This window comes from Micropterus salmoides, unplaced genomic scaffold, assembly GCF_014851395.1.
Source record: "Micropterus salmoides isolate LMB-PRFRI ecotype aquatic unplaced genomic scaffold, ASM1485139v1 Ms_hic_scaffold_6, whole genome shotgun sequence".
NCBI lineage: Eukaryota > Metazoa > Chordata > Actinopteri > Centrarchiformes > Centrarchidae > Micropterus > Micropterus salmoides.
Window position 1 is genome coordinate 21,533,501 of NW_024044348.1, and position 16,713 is coordinate 21,550,213.

The 16,713-nt window shown below is 41.0% G+C and overlaps 2 protein-coding genes across 4 annotated transcripts; one reads left to right on the forward strand and one right to left on the reverse strand.

Moving 5' to 3' along the window:
* Positions 1 to 968: 968 nt before the first annotated feature.
* On the reverse strand, positions 969 to 8,604 carry LOC119890164 (glucose-fructose oxidoreductase domain-containing protein 2-like). 3 transcript variants are annotated; one of them, XM_038701271.1, is made up of 3 exons: positions 8,028 to 8,604; positions 5,888 to 6,267; positions 969 to 4,646 (listed from the first exon to the last, which is right to left on the reverse strand). In XM_038701271.1, the coding sequence occupies exons 2-3, from the start codon at positions 6,138 to 6,140 to the stop codon at positions 3,745 to 3,747; spliced, it is 1,155 nt and encodes a 384-aa protein (XP_038557199.1). In that variant the 5' UTR covers positions 6,141 to 6,267; positions 8,028 to 8,604; the 3' UTR covers positions 969 to 3,744. The 3 variants fall into 3 exon arrangements, with proteins under 3 accessions (XP_038557199.1, XP_038557200.1, XP_038557201.1); XM_038701272.1 differs by having other exon boundaries at positions 8,024 to 8,604; XM_038701273.1 differs by lacking the exon at positions 8,028 to 8,604 and adding an exon at positions 7,354 to 7,627.
* A 4,193-nt stretch (positions 8,605 to 12,797) lies between these two features.
* LOC119890585 (THAP domain-containing protein 11-like) lies at positions 12,798 to 15,301 on the forward strand. Its single transcript, XM_038701914.1, has one exon. It carries the CDS (start codon positions 13,028 to 13,030, stop codon positions 13,859 to 13,861), a length of 834 nt encoding a protein of 277 aa, XP_038557842.1. The 5' UTR covers positions 12,798 to 13,027; the 3' UTR covers positions 13,862 to 15,301.
* Positions 15,302 to 16,713: the final 1,412 nt, after the last annotated feature.

Below are 16,713 nucleotides of genomic sequence, written 5' to 3' on the forward strand. Positions count from 1 at the left end.
ATAATTAAAGTTTGAAGACTTTTTTTGTGTAAATATGGGACCAAATATAGCAAGCTTCTTATATATAGTCTATGGTACCAAAAGCAAAAAAGGTGCACTGTAAAAAAAAAAAAATCAGATTTCTGTCACCAGAAGTGTATTTCTGAACGTAACATTTACACGTGTACATTTTCTACAGCATTTGTGGTCTGTATTTATAGTTCAACTCTCTTACATACATCAATATATCAGGCATGCTACTATTAAATTATAGGAATTATGTAATCTGATGTAGCTATAAATCAAGATAATATATTACCAGTATTGAACCATTGTTCAAAGTTTATTTAGAACTGAATTTAGGTTGCGGTAGTTGCCAGTTTATATGGTACAACTGTCTAAAATGAATGCAGTCTAAAGCCACCGTCCTGCAACAAATCCTATAAAGGTTGTAATGTTTGTTTTTTGTTGTTTTAGAGCTTGGCTTGGTTTTGTGGTGCTGCTGAATTGTACTGCATTATGCTACCAGGTGTTTCGATTATTTTGTCCACCCATTTTAGCTAGGTGTAATTAGCAACTGAGTGTATAATCCTTATTTACTTCTGCTGCTTTGCTCTTTGAGTCTTCCGGTGTGGTACAAAGTTCTCACATAAAGCTACAGTAATTTTAGTCAATAACATCACAACAGTTTCCACCAAACCTGCACTTTGAGAACAGGCACATTCAAGTTCCACACATTAAAAAGTTGTTTCCAGAAAACTAATTCTGTAAATCCCCACATGAGCGCAGCATAATGCTTTGACGGAGAACTGATGACTCAATGGAGATAAGGGGAGAGAAGAAACATATTGCATCAGCATCATTACTACAGTGTTTAGCGTATAGCTCATCAAACTGATACTGAACATCTGTTTCCTTTCAATACAAAAAGATTTAACTAGCAGGTAGATTATTTTTACATAATTAATAAACTGACCAAAGACACCAAATGAATACAACTGTTTTTATTAAAAGAAAAGGTCTGTCAGGCAGATGAACAGTACAGTTTCCCAACTTGAATGCAACACATTGTGCTCAAAAAGCCATATTATCAATTAAAACACTAAATCTAAACAAGATAAATATTACAGCTTTAAACAGAAATTCACAGGCTGAAAACACAAACACTGAACAGAAGAAACATTGGAAACCGATGACACCAAGACATAAATAAATACAAAGTCTTCCTTACACAGACAAATGTTAAATTCATTTTCGCAGCAAGCTGGCTGTTACAAGTGTCACACTGCATATTAAATATGTGGTGTTTTATCAGTGCAAAAACAACAAGACTGTTAACAAGAAGGTGAAAACTAGGGCTGGAATGTATTTTATTGGTGGGTAATAGAACATCCTACAGGAAAATGTGATGTGTTTTATAAAGACACTTAATGTAAACTTGGTGTATTGTTTTTGTAAAGCACTGTGGGATAGCGTGAGCTAAGCGTGTACGTATCTGCAGATCCTGCGTGGGTCTAAGAAGGGAACAGCTGCAACATCTCCTGTCTCAGCATTATAAGGATATTCAGCAGTACTGAGATGCAGTGAGGGACTTCTTCCTTCTCTTGGTCCGAGCACGTTCGAGAGGCACAGTTATACTCTCACACATGTCAAATCCAGTGGTTCTACTCAATGAAAGGATCAGTAAGGTTTCAGGATGAATGGTGTAAGGTGGTTCGGATGGTGGCCCCGCTCTGTGTATTTAAACATCTGTAATAACTTTGAATGCATCATTGCATGAATCAAAATCTTGTAAAACAATATACAATCATTACAATGGTTAACACGTAAACAAATCTTTTACACACATTTAGTTGTCAAAAAACCCTCAGGCTTTGTATCTAAAACTTTGAAAGTTTAACAATTAAAATGTCACTAATCTGTAATTTCTAGGACAAGCCTGTTTCTGTTGATCAAAGATTTAATGTGATACTCCACCTAAAATCTGTCTTTTGAGCATCAGTTGCTGGTGACAAGAAAACAGGTACAAAACATCACATCATAAATCATTTTCCAATTCAACCCTCGTTCTTTGTTTGTTCAAACAGTCAACGTTTACCCAAAATATTTCTACATCTGTGTTGCGCTACCGTCCTCCTCGAAGCTTTTGAAGTAGTATATTTAGCTAAGTCGTTGTTGATGAGATGATGACTGAACATACTGAGAACATGCTGCAGGAATGGTTTGAAGTGTATAGACTTCTTTAGAAGAAGTTTTGATATGTTTCTCCACTATGAAAACGCGTCACTACTGAAACACCACAAATTCCAGCTCATTGTAGCTGCTGTTTGTGAAGGAGGGAACTCTTTTCTATGCTAGAGTGCGAGTAATACTCAAGAAAAATGAAAAGAAAGATTTAAGATGGAGTATAACTTTAAGTATTGGGCATTTTGAGGGGCAATGCTACAAATTAGACTTTTCATTATTGTGTTTTCTACATAGCTTATTTAACTCAATCCCTGGTATCTTACGTATGTCATGGCATGTCATAACATAAAAACCTACAAGCCTCTATTGCAATCGTTTCCACTTTTTTTTAAATGTATACTTATTATTACACATTACAAAAATAAAGAAATAAAACAAAACTCTGCACAGCTCCATTATTCTTATGCTGAAGTTTACAAAGTTTGAGCTCCAGTGGGGCATCATTTGAATTCTGCCCGTCACCTCGTTTTGACAAACCATCCCTACATCCACATTCACGTCCAAAGTAAACACAGAATAAGGTGCAACTTGTGTTGGGAATAAATTAACACCAAAACACATCAACATTTAAATGTACAATAAAATGTTTTCTCTGTTAGACTGTACACTAACACAGTTTTTAATCTGAGACAAATTACTTAAAAGGCTTGGAAAAATTGTGTGGGACCCAACTGTAAAGCAAATAATAATTTACAGATACATTTCAAAAACCTTGTGGTTATTAACAATTGGTCATGATTCAAAACTGGGTTGTTAACAGAAAGTATGTGCACTAACTACACTTTTTTATGTCTAGTAATCAATTTATTGGTGTATCCTAATATCCAAACACTTGCAAAAAATTAATAAATCGGAACTAATTACTGAGGTTCCGATGACATAACTTAAAAAACTGTTCTGGCATACCTCAGTCACAAGGACAAGGTATACGTTTGGTGGCTCTATCTTTCATTATCAGTAATACAGTTTCTTAAAAACAGAAATGCACCCAGACGAGCTGCTTGAAGTGAGGATACAGGCAAACGTCAGACATCCACTGAAAGGTTGTTTTTTTGACTCCAGTAAATTTGCTTTTGGCCAATATTTGACACAGGTGTGGTGCCTCACTGACAGGTGACGAGTATCAACCTTATTTAGCTGGAAATGTGCCGTCATGACTCCAAGCTTCAGTGAGAATAAGGGCTCTGTCTACTTTTTAGCATGGTGCAGGAAATAAACCCGTCAGTAGGGCACAGTTAGGTTTTGACACACTTAAAACTAAATACACAGCTAATACAATATTTTCTGCTGAGAATCAGAATAATGGAGCTGTGGACGACAAGTTTACAAACAAATCACAACGGTGAGGGCACAAACATCCACAACACAGTTACGTTTTCTCAATAAAAATATTCTGCTCAAAATGTGAAAATGCAAAAAGTAGTCATGGTAATGTAAACTGCAGCTGAGTTAAAGGAAAACATTCAGAGCCAAGTTTTGTCAGACACATGTAGTAGTTGCACTGGGTGTATAAATAATTTAGTTCTTATTTCTCTGCAGAGCCTCGCACAGGTTGTGATTCGGATCTGGCTCCTGACTCATGATTTCAACACACTCCCATTCTCCACTACAGCTGGACCGTTTCACCGCCTCGACCACCGTCTGCACGTACAGACCATCCTCAAATGTCGGTGCCATGGCAACCGGTCCTCGCGCCCATGACCTGCGCTCTTCGTGAGCCTGAAAAGACTGTCTCAGTGCCTTTACCATGGAGCTCAGCCCCCGCAGGTGAGGCAGGGGCATCTCTTTCACCTCTGGTCCTGCCCACCCATTGTCGCCTAGCAAAAGCTCCTCACCTTTACTCCCATTGCGCTGACCATACAGTTCTGTCCCCCTTGCAACGAGTCTCCCAGTGGATCCAACTACCATAACCTCATGCACATACGACCCTGGCATGTTGAAGTTCAGTGTCACAGTGCAACACACACCACCAGAGCTAGACCCAGTTTCACCCATCAACATTTGGAAGAAACAGAAATCATCGCTGGTGACGCGGCGGATGCCTCGGATAACACCATTCTGTTGTACAAAGGTCCGCAGTAAGCCATGAACACGATGGGCTCGTGCACCGGTTAGGTAACTTAAAAGGTCAATTATGGCAGAGCCGACAGTGTGCAGACCGCCTCCTCCCATCAGCTCTTCACATGTCCAGCCGTACGAGTGATCCAGGAGGCTCGGGCCATAGACTCGGACATCACACACCTGCATTTCGCCAACATATCCTTCCACCAGCAGCTTGCGCATTGCAACAAAGGCAGGCAGGAAGCGCAGGGTATTACCCATAATGCTGAGCAGCTGGGGGTAGTATCTGGCAGCAGTCACCATCTTGAATGAATCCACAGCAGTTGCAGCTTTCTCACACACAACATTCTTACCTATACCTGCAGAACGAGGAGGGGTAGAGAGGGGTTATAATTAGTTAGATAAAATTTAATTTAATGATCTCTGGGATAAAGGCAATGAGAAAACCAGGATTTTGATATCAAAGATACAATCTTGCCTTGTTTTGCAACAGCAGCAACGAAAAAGGTTAAACAAGTGATTTCCTTCTTTGAATTAATCTTTGATGTTGCATCACGTTAACTCATTATGGTTCTTAACCAGCTTACACACAATTCAACAGCATTACAGACCAACTTGCAGCGTCAAAAATTAACATAAAGTTGATTCAACACAAAAGGTAGGATTTATTGCAGGACTGCAGCTAAGTGTACCTAAACTACAGTTAAAATGGCAGATGACTATATATTAAATATGATTTGAAAGTGTAGGGTGTCCTTCGTGTCTCACTGCTCGGGCACGCTGTGGAGTTGATTGCCTTAGATGGCATTACTGCCCAGTTCCTGGAGTTTGGTATGAATAAACAAAAGTCAAAGTTCTCCTGCAACCACATGTGATAACAGAGAGGGTGTGCACAGTTTTTATATATGGAGATCAGTGGCTTTCAATACCCCTTGGAAGTAGTGCCGTAGATAAGTCCTTTGGTGGGGACACACTCAGGAAGTTGCAACTAAAACAGGAAGCTGAGGTCAACACTCAGGAATTCCATCAGATACAGTAGGTTAACTTTTTAGATCTCTCTCAATCCTGTGATACGACAATGTGTACATTATGCTTCAGTGTGTTGCTAACTGAGTTAAGATGTGGGAAAATTTTTGTCTGTACGTTTTGTTTGGGGTTTCCCACCCTCAAATTACTATGTTCCCTATGGGCACGGCTATGATCACCATTAATCACATCTCAAAGATTAACCCTGAGAAGACGTTACAGAAGCCATTTCCAGTATATGCATCGTTTGGAGAGTTTTGCCATTACAGTCAGAAAATTCAAATCTGTTCCAGAGCCGACCTGCCACGCCCAGCTGGCTCAGGTCACGTCGGCAATTTGTATAACTCACATGAACATGCAAATGGTAATCGGAATGTAAGACCTGAACCTGGGGATGAACACTGAGCTTATCTGATATCTGTTTTTTTATAGCAATGCCGTGTGTTTTATGGTTTGTGATAAACATGACTACAAATGTTAAGCTTAAAAGTGCCAGTTAAACACTTTAAATATACCCAAGGTTTTTGGACAACCTGGCAGTTTAGTAAACGTTTGTGTGTTTGTGACCCGTTACCCAGTGCTTTGACAGCAATCTGCCTCGTCATTGAAGGTGGAATATGGATGCAAACAAGGTCGACATCTTGGTGCAGTAGGACGTCATCAGATCGGCTGGTGTGAAATGGGATGCCAAGCTCCTTCGCCAAGCAGCACGCTTCCTCTTCACTTCGCCCCCAGAGCGCATGAACCTCAAAGCCTTCAGCTTTCAGCAACGGGACCAGCACTCGGGCTGTGCTACCCGTGCCAAATACACCGACTCCTGGCAACATGGCAAGGCCACTCACTGCGACCTTACGTGTTAACCATTGCCAGCTTCACAAACATCCCAACAGACAACGATTCACTCGTCTGTCAAGGCCTTTACCATGTCTGGAATTCAAAGAGAGCTTTCAGTACCTGTAAAAATAAAAGAACAGACAAATGAAGCTAGGTTACAAAATCAACATTGACATTTTTTATGTCGTTTTATGCCGTTTCCATACAATACTTAAAGATGGGGTAAGCAATTTTAATCCAGTACACATATTTTTGTCAAATTCAGCAAATAATCCTCACAGTCCACTTGTACTGTGTGTGTGCTGAAAAAAAAATCTGGTGTTTGTACACAGCCCTGGCTCTGTAAATGGGCTCGAACCCCTCCACACAAAACTGTTCCAGCCACGATTTGTGTTTCAGGTAACGTTAAATGACTTGCCCACGCTGTGTTGGCTTTAGCTATAGTGGCAGGAGAGTTGTGAGTATCGCTCTCTGGAGCTGGTGTGCTGGCTTTGGGACAGCGACAGTTTGCTAATGTTTGTTATATTACTTGCTGTGTCGTTGTTCGCTCTATATAATGGTGTTGGATTTGTCCAGAATGGCGAGCCCCACCTTTAAACTTAAAGGTGTGCAATAATGACCATCCATGTAAAAGCAATCAATGTTCATTAAGCAAAAGCAGATAAATAAGTTCAGAAAATCAATTTACGGTAATGCAGGATTTAAGACATTTAATCCATCACAGTGTTAAGATAACAAAAACCACAGATAATAACTCATCTCATAGCAGAGTATCTATGGTACCCATTTATTTCCCAGCCCTAGTGACGGTACCAACAAACAGGACAAACATGTCCAACAGAAGTCTAGACTAGTTTTTTTCCCCCAGCAGTCTCTGACAGCTACTTACATTGTGTCCTGTTCCATAGTTAACATGCCATTCCTCAGATGCTCCACACCCATCAAACGGCCTCTCCACCTCTGAAGCAGGCGCATTTTATGTCTACGTGCCAAATCCAGCTATTCAGTGGCATTTATGTTCACAAACTTGCACACAGAACGGCTGAATTCGTCAACAATTTATCTAACAACATTTAATAACTTTCATCCTACACTAAGTGCTACTTGTTCAGTAAGTTAAATGTGACATTGTGTAGCTCAGCTCACCTGAGGCACTCCCAACTCTCCACTTACCTTTGGTGATTTCCTAATCTAACTGTTACAGACCTGTAAATATTGTGTGGATTTCAGTCGTCCATGTAATTGTTGTGGGGCATGAGCAGGAGCTGACACTGTGCTACACTTGTCTCCCTGCAGCCATGACTGTAAAACAACAGACTGAAAGAGTGTGCGCCTGTGCACCTGCATTACATACCTATGTAACCTGAAAAATAAGCTCTCCCTTTTTCCACACTGCATCACCTCAGGGCACCGTGAGCAAACAAACCAACATTTATTTACCAGACTGACAGCAGCTGAAGCCTCACTCTCTCTCACACAGAACATCGGACAAGCAACAAACATAGTTGTGTTTGGCAGGTCAGATAACAAAGCCATGTCACGCGAAATTGTCGCTACTGTGATCAAGAGTTGGGCATTAGCCATATATTCTTACAGTACCACAAACATGCGGAAAGTGGCCACCACGTTAGCTAATACAGGCGTATGGACCAGATAGTTCTGGTTCTCGCTCTCTGTCACACACGCACACACACTGAGCTAACGTTAGCTAGCATGTTAAGCTAGCCGGCCAGACAGCCGCAAACCCAAGTAAAGAATCTACCGATAAACGTTAGGTACTTATACAAAGTTAATATTAAAGTTAAAGTTAATATATCTGTCTGTGTTCAAACTTTGGATAGCAACACGGCCTATAATAAAACGTAATGTCAGCTACCTACTGTATTTCCCAGAACACCATCGACTGCGGCGGTAGCTGCTCCGCCGGGCGCTGCCCAGTTGCTAATGGTAACTTCAGTAGCAGGGACAGGACTGTGGGGAGGCCAGAGACGCTACAGAGGAGGGAGATGTGTCACCGGCGGAGAACCAAGAGAGGGACACAGAGACGCTACAGAGGAGGGAGATGTGTCACCGGCGGAGAACCAAGAGAGGGACACAGAGACGCTAACAGAGGAGGGAGATGTGTCACCGGCGGAGAACCAAGAGAGGGACACAGAGACGCTACAGAGGAGGGAGATGTGTCACCGGCGGAGAACCAAGAGAGAGACACAGAGACGCTAACAGAGGAGGGAGATGTGTCACCGGCGGAGAACCAACTAGACTCGGCGTTAGCATGTAAACATAAAGTTGTTCCTGTGAAACAAGTTATTGGCAATTAAAAAGTTAATAGAAAATAATTGAACTTGTGTAACTTGGTGTGCTGCTGGAGCAAGTGCATTCTGTGACCGGACACCATGTTTTCCCATGATTCAGTATGATAGCCGTACTGACCTCCTTTGAAAAAGTAACTTCATGTAAACATTTTTCTTTTTAGTTTACGGTATTTGTACAAATTAACATTTTAAGTATTGAGATGTACAATTGCTAAGGTTACACAAAAAATAAATTCAAACAGGCCTGTCTGGCTGTCTGTTTCATACTTACTGTATAACAGGCAACATGTAGTCCTAATATGTTTCCTTTCATGTTTAATTTTTCTCATGGTCCAATCAGGCCTCCATTAGGATCCCTAAAAACAGTACCGTACAGTACTAAAAACCTACCTGTTTCCGGTAGACTATGTGAGAAAATAAATACATTTTCATTTTAAAAAAATCTAATTGCAATTATGATAGGTTTTGCGATATTGGCGGGAATTATCATTTTTATTCTCATTTTCATTGAAAAACATATTCAAATGATTATGGTGTGATTTTTGCAAGGATCTGTGCCAAAAAAAGATCAGATGATTTAGAATATGACATGTAGGCCATTTCTTCTCTCCTCTCCGGGAGACAAAGAAACAAATGGATGTTTCTTCACATCTCTGCTGTTTTCACAACCTTTCACTGCTTTGCTGTAACAGTCTCTTCCTTTTTCTTCTACTCTCTTCCTTTTTCTTGAAGTCTCATCCCCTCTTATCTGTTCTTTTAACATTTTATTTCTTTCTTGCCATACTCTAATAGTTTCTTCTCACCTTTTTCTTTCTCATATTTTTTCTTCTCTTCTCTGTACTCATTGTTTCATGTTTCTTCTCTTTCTTTCTCTTCAGTTCTTTCCTCCATCTTCTTATCATTTCTCTTCTCTTCTTCCCTTCAATGCAACTCAACTCATTCTACTTATGCAGTAACCCCTCCCTCCCCATTTTGACCTCTCTAATGGGTTGAACCTTTTTTGTTGCTAATACTATTACAGCTTTTACCGCTACAATTATTTCCTTACCCTTTCTTCCCAGTGTGGACCCTCTGGCACTAAGGTCCTCGTCCCTGCAGACTCTTTTTGATAGGGTGGGCGTGGACAGACATATGAAACTTCTTGACATGATGTCGCCATCCTTTTCCTTCTCTGCAGATGAGCTTCACTGGGATTACATAACATGAGGTTCCTGCTTTAGGGGCCCAGACTTTCAAGGCTCACTGGGTGCCTATGGTTGGTTAGAGGAGACATCTGCATCTGCATTTGCACACAAGACTGGTGTTCCTCCTCTGACACTAGGGTGGGGGAGCTAGGGGGAGAGCTTTGGGGGGAAAGGGGAAGACAGGGAGGAAAAGGTAGGGAGCAGGAGCTGGAAGAAGAGTAAGAAGAAGAGCTATAGCAAAAGGGGATGAGTGAGGTAAGGTGCGATAGGAGTAAGTAAGGGAGAACCTGGGGGAAAAACCAGAGGAGGAGCCAGGTTTGCTACAGGGGGTGCTAATAGATGAGCTAGTGGAGAATGAGCTGTGAGAGGAGGAGGTGAGGAGGAAAGATAGGGAAGGGACTATGGGAAGAACTCTAGGCGAGGAGCTGGAAGAAGAGCAAGCGTAGTGTAGCGTTGAACCTTCTAAAGGTAAAAACAAATACAACCTTCAGACCACTGCTTCACATCATATTACAGTTTTCTCGATTGCTTAAACACATTTCCTGAAAGTATGCGTCCTTTTCTCAAAACTCTAAACACAGATCCATAACTTGTCATCCAATCCCCCAAACTTCCTATTTTCAGGTCAAAATTAAGCTCTCCACTCAAAACCATTCAATCTTGCTGAAAAACCAAACTTTACCCTCTGATATGACACACTGGTGAGATAAATTCAAAACAATACTACAAAAACTGGTTAAGTAATGCTACTTGTGGTTCTCCCCCTCAAAAAACCTTTTCACATGATGACCACAACAAAAGAAACAACAAATGTATACATTTGCCTTTAATTCTTTAATGTACTGTACACCAAACAAACAACAAAAAATAATTCTGCCCCAGCATCCTGTCTTTGGTCTGGGACAGGCCAGAGAATCTCCTTCTCCATGTGTTAAAACAGGGAATAGGGTTTATAGTGTAGGGATGTGGGTGTGCTTTTTTTTTTTTTTTTTTTAGATAAATGGCATTAGGGTTTTGAAATTTTAGTTTAAAAGCTTAGGTTAAAGGTTATTGTGTTTAAGCAATTGAGAAAAACTGTAACATACCATGAACTGTTATAATGACTTAATGGAAAACGTCATCACGTCACATATTGAATTAAACATTTCAGCACTTCAGAGCAAACATACCTCATTAAAAGTAAATGTCATGGATCGAATCATACACAAACGCATAGAAGTATATTTGCAGTAAAAAACAAGTAAAGTGCCAAATGTATCCGTAACCTAGGGCTTTAGTAGTATTTCATTCACAGTGTTATTATTGGGCGACACGGTGCTCCAGTGGCTAGCACTGTGGCCTCCAAGAAGGTCAAAGGTTCAAACCCCGGTCTCCCCGGCCTTTCTGTGTGGAGTTTGCATGTTCTCCCCGTATCTGAGTAGGTTTCCTCCGGGTGCTCTGGTTTCTCCCACCATCAAAAACATGTTAGGTTTCTTCAGTCAGCGCTTTGACCAGACACTGACATAAGATCTGGAGTTGGTCCCCGGGCGCTGCATAGCGGCTGCCCACTGCTCCCTTGAGGGATGGGTTAAATGCGGAGGATGAATATCGCAATGTGACAAATAAAGTACATTTGATTTGATTAACACTTCTTATTATTGCAGGAGGCCTTAAGCTGATGATACACGGGGCAATGTTGCTGGGCAGTCTTGCTAGTGGCAAGTCTGACTATGTTTTGAATGGATAGCGGCGGTGCGGGGCAGGTGGCAGAGTGGTGGGGGAAGAGGATTACGGTAGTAATCTTTACTCATTACCAATGACGGCAACGTTGCCCTGCATGATTGCTCTAAAAGTTGCTCTGGGTATCATCAGCTTAAGTCAACATATGTTGCTAGATTTTTGCAATCAGCTTTGTCAAAAATGTTAATGAGCCGACTTATCCCACATAAAACAAACACTGGCTGATAGATTGCTCTTTATTATCAATAATAAATGAGCATTGGAAAGGTTGGGTGAATAAAGTTCATGATGGACATCTGTCATGTCGTCATTTCATTTTGTCAGAGAGACGGAGCCATCTCACTCATCCTTGGCCCTTTGAAAACCAACTTTTGTCTCAAAGCAGCTTTCCCACTTTGTCCTGCGGTCAAGTTGGGAAGCTTTTATAGAGCTTTATTAGATTTCTACTATACTTCATTAAGTATGCCAATTCTAAGTTATCTTGCTGACTGACAAACCTACAACCGGCATTGTTGTCCTTTAATCAATTAATGGAAACAGTTTGTCAAGTTGACAACATGTCAGTCCGCACTTTTTCTAGAAAAATCCCTTTTTGCAGTTGCAAACAACAAACAAACAGCAGGGCTACAACTCCCTCTCCAAGCAAACCAGTACATCCTCCACAGGGAGATATGGGGCTGTACTTTCCAGTGGTTACTGCAGCAATCTACGAGGCCATCAGGTGGCGGATAAAGGTTACTGCCACCTGCAGACGTGGACATACACAATGTCCGGTGGAGGGAAATAGATTCAAATTACTGCACTGGATTCAAATGTAACAAGAGTAAAATTGAACAAGCCATTAGGCTACATTTTTTCTTCCATTTGAACTTTTACCTATTGAACACTTCATGTTAAGGTTTAGGTGTAATCAATAGGATGATTAGGAGGTTTAACATCTTTATAAGGACATTCTGAATTTAACTTATTAGTTCCCGGACAGATGTAAATACCTCCAGAACTGAGATCTAGATAAACCATATTGTAGCGATGAGTTATCATATTTTTAGATAGATAGATTTAAGTGTATCCTCACAATACAAATAGTTTAAATTCAATTTCATTATCCCTGCAGTTATTTTCCTTACACCCCTGAATATGTAATATAATTTTTATAATTATCTGAATTGTCTGTGTGGCTGTATTGTATTATAACTAAACACGAAGATTTGGTCTTGGAAACAAAACAGTGGCCTCTTCTCTGAGCTCAGACCTGCGTTACCACATACTGACCAGCAGGGACGGTCGTTTACTGGCGGACTTGGACAGGAAGCGCAAGGAATTATGGGACTTTTAGTTCTCAGCGGAGGACGATTGGCTTGATAACACCACGAAGAACAAAACTAGACATTTACCACCGAAAATAAAACATAAGCCTCAAATTCAGCACAGAACGAGCTCCGTGCGCGTTGAGTCCGGATAAATTCGCGTGGATTGAGTCGTCGTACGAAGAAGAGCGGCTCACTTTTGGTGAAAAATAAACAGGAAGTTGTTAGCGTTGTGGGACGTGTAGTTCCGCTTGCAGGCCACTGAGCTTTATAACAACGCATAGAATAAAGAAACAACAATAAAATAACCTAAACTTGACCCGAAGACCGTGCTTTTAGCCTTGACGTTGACGTAAACATGCCCGGGTTCACCTGCTGTGTCCCTGGCTGCTACAACAACTCACACCGGGACCGGGACCTGCGCTTCTACACATTTCCTAAAGACACCACGCTGAGGGAGCTGTGGCTGAGGAACATCTCCCGAGCCGGGGTGAGCGGCTGCTTCAGCACCTTCCAGCCCACAACGGGACACCGAGTCTGCAGCGTGCATTTCGCCGGCGGCAGGAAGACCTACAGCATCCGAGTCCCGTCCCTCTTCCCTCTGCGGGGGGTGAATGAGCGCAGGAGTCGGCGGGGAAGAGGCAGGAAAGTGTCCGCGGCAGCTCCTGCCCCCGCCGCTGCAGCGACCTCCGGGATTGTCCTCACCAGCGTCCTGAGCAGCACGGCAGAAGGAGCCGAGGGCAATGCTGGCGGTGAGGCGAGCGACGACAGCATCACCGTGGTCCAGATAGGCCAAAACGGGGAGTACCTGGGCACGGCGCGGCTGCCCGCCCAGTCAGAGGGGACTTGTTACACCGCGCCGATCGGCAGCGCCGAAGAGCTGACCGCCGACGACTCATCGGTGGAAACCGCTTCCACCGTGCACCAGCCGCCCGTGCAGTACGTCAGTGTGACCAGCAGCCCGCTGGACCACTCTTACTCGCTGACCACCGGCACCACGTCCACCGAGCTGCTGCGGAAACTGAACGAGCAGCGGGACATCATCGCACTGATGGAGATGAAGATGAAGGAGATGAAGGCGACCATCCGCCAGCTCCGGGTGGCCGAGGCCAAGCTGCAGGAGGAGGTGCGGGAGCGGGACCGGCTGCTGTACGGGAACTCTGTGGCTTTCAGCGTCCGGAAGAAAATCTGATGGGTGAACTTCACCGGAGACGACCCGTCACAGAGACTCAGACTATACCGGAGGTGACACCGAGGTGTTTGAAGACAGCAGACCCAGCTCTATTTTGTATAAAACTACGAGCGATGACAATTTATTTTCATCAAGTAGAACTGATTTTTCGTAGGCCTGATGTAAAACAGTTGGCTGACTAGTGTAGTTTATTAATAACCTCATAGTGACTTCAGTCCACTATTGACCTGCAGCCCAACCAGGGTCAATACATATTTTATTCATTCAATGAGACTCATTGTTTGCACAGATTTACAAGTTAGGCTGTGTTACACATTTATAACCAGACTGATGGGGAAGAAAACGGCCTAATTGCATAGAAGGTTTTTCTCTAAGATTTATCTTACAATGTCTTGATTTCCTTGGCTGGATTTAAATTAGGTGGTTGTTACAAGAAACATTTCTCAGTAGATTTGCAGAGGTAAAGTAGGCTATATGGCAAGATTAAGTATTCTTAGGATTTTTTTGTGAACAAAACACTATTCTTGGCACACTTATGGTGTTAGTCAAAGAAATAAAACAAGCTACCATGACTTTATCTGAGTTGCCTTTAGTTGTTATCCGTTTGTTGCTAAAGACATTTGTGCAACAAAAAATGGACTTTAAGGAATTCCTTAGCCTAAAACTTGAAGGGGTGCTCTTATTAAAGGATGTTTTTTGAAGACATGCATTCGTAAGGAAATCTCAAGTTCAAAGAAAAAGATGTTGTCAAGATACTTTATGCAACTTGAACATGTATGTCTGCCCCCGAGGTTGTTCTGTGAAACAGCATCTGCTTGTTTCAGAGCAGTTCACGAGTGAATATATGTGCCTGTTTATGGTCAAAAGGTTCTCAGAAGTATCGTGGCTGCATCTCTCTTCTGTTCTCCTCTGACTGTTTTTTTCCCACAGGATGTCACATTTCTGATTTTTGAACCTAGTCTGACAGCTACGCTCTGCTCATATTGTAAATTTCATTTCGAAATAGTGCCGAATCCTTTCTCAGCCGCAAGGAGTCCTGATTTTGTCCATTTTCACAGTAACTAAGTCGATTGGCTGTGGGTCAGAAGATCCTTTTTATTGTTTTCACCTTCAAGTGGAGGGGTTGAGATAAAAATTAACATAGTAGGAGTATTTATTTTCAGCTGTGAAAAAGTAATACAAGTTCTATCATATTCATATGAAATGATTAAATCATAAAGACTTGAACTTGAACATCATTATTGTTTTATATACCTTAAAACACCTAACTTAACATCTACTATGTCAATGACACAATTTGCTATTTTTACTTAATAAATCACACAAGACATTAAAAAGGCTATTGATCATCTTGACTAATCATTTCAACACTGCTTTCAGTGAATGTACCTGTACAGTGGGAGCAGAGTTTGGTATAAACGATTGTTCAGGTTTATACTACTACTTTTTCTTATGTTTTTCTTATTTATTTTCTTGTTTATTCTATTAGGTTGACAGTAGATTTAAATTAGAAATAACAGAAGTTGAAGTGTGTTCTTTGGCAGTACATGTTGCAGCATGATTTCCCCCCTCTAGATGGCGGTGGGATAAAAGCTTGAAGCATGGAGGTTTAGCTCCTGTCTATATGGCCTAATTTGTTCTATCTGTCTGTCTGTTGGCAGCTTGGGTGGCTATTTGCTTAATTGATACTCATTTTAAAGCACTGAAATGTTGTATGCCTTAATATTAATGTAAAGCTGTGCTACAATACCTCAGCCCATCAATTTAAAATGTGTAATTATGAACACCTACCGTGATAACGTGTTTCATAAAACAGAGGGAGAGGCGGATGAATGGATCGACGGAGAGCGAGGATCCAGATCCTAATCTCATCTGGATTTATTTTTTTTACTCCCAACAGTGTTGCATAACGCCTTAATCCAGTGCTGTCGATCAAACTTACACAACTCGATCTTCCTTTTGCTATGGCTGCTGTTGCCCTTTATCGAAGCAGCCTTTACATTCAGGCCAAACAACAGCTTCACGTGTCAGATTTATCTCACGGTTTGAGAGTAATTATATAATGTGAATGAAATAAAACAATGTAAGCAACACGTGATCCTGAAAGGCACTGTTTGACATCAGACTAATTAGGATTAGGTCAAATGACAGTTTTGGGTTTCATATTGCTAGTTATATTTTAACAATATTAAACAAACTAAATAGAATATGTGACACAGCAGAGTCTGCAGGGTTTCTTTCTATCAGAAGACTGCAACAGGTGATCAATCTGATAAATTTTCTGCTGTGGTATTTGTCTCTTGTTTTTTTTTTCTGTTTTCTTGAGGAACATAATAGCTAAAAAAAATTATTTTCTTGTACATGTATACAACATTCATATTTTCTTTTGTTTGTTATATATATATATATATTTGTTATATATTTGATATATATATATATATATATATATATATATATGACCTGGTGTATGTAAGCAGGTTTTGGATCTATCTTGGTTAATATGCTATACACTGGAATTAATGATTATCAAATATTTATCAAATATTAATTAATTTAATTTATCATGTATGTACTGATTTAAATCTAGTAAATTTGCCAGTTGCAGTATTATATTAGTATTTTATTTAGTTATTGTACAGGTGCTTGTTTTTAGGCAACATTTAACAATTAAAAATAAGTCTACTTTTGTCAAACGAATAACAAAGGTCAAGGAAGGAATTGATATAAAGTATTGTTGAGGTATTGGTATCAAAACATTTTAAACGATACTCGGACCTAGGGCACAGATATTTTGCATAGAGCATAGATATTATGCATAGAGCATAGAGTATTGTCTTGTACCAGGCTACATT

Bases quoted from the DNA above. Each gene is read 5' to 3' on its own strand.
- LOC119890585 (XM_038701914.1), top strand. From the start codon at position 13,028: ATGCCCGGGTTCACCTGCTGTGTCCCTGGCTGCTACAACAACTCACAC.
- LOC119890164 (XM_038701271.1), bottom strand. From the start codon at position 6,140: ATGTTGCCAGGAGTCGGTGTATTTGGCACGGGTAGCACAGCCCGAGTG. The intron at 4,647-5,887 runs GTAACGGGTCAC...CTCGTTCTGCAG, and splicing joins GATTGCTGTCAAAGCACTGG to GTATAGGTAAGAATGTTGTG.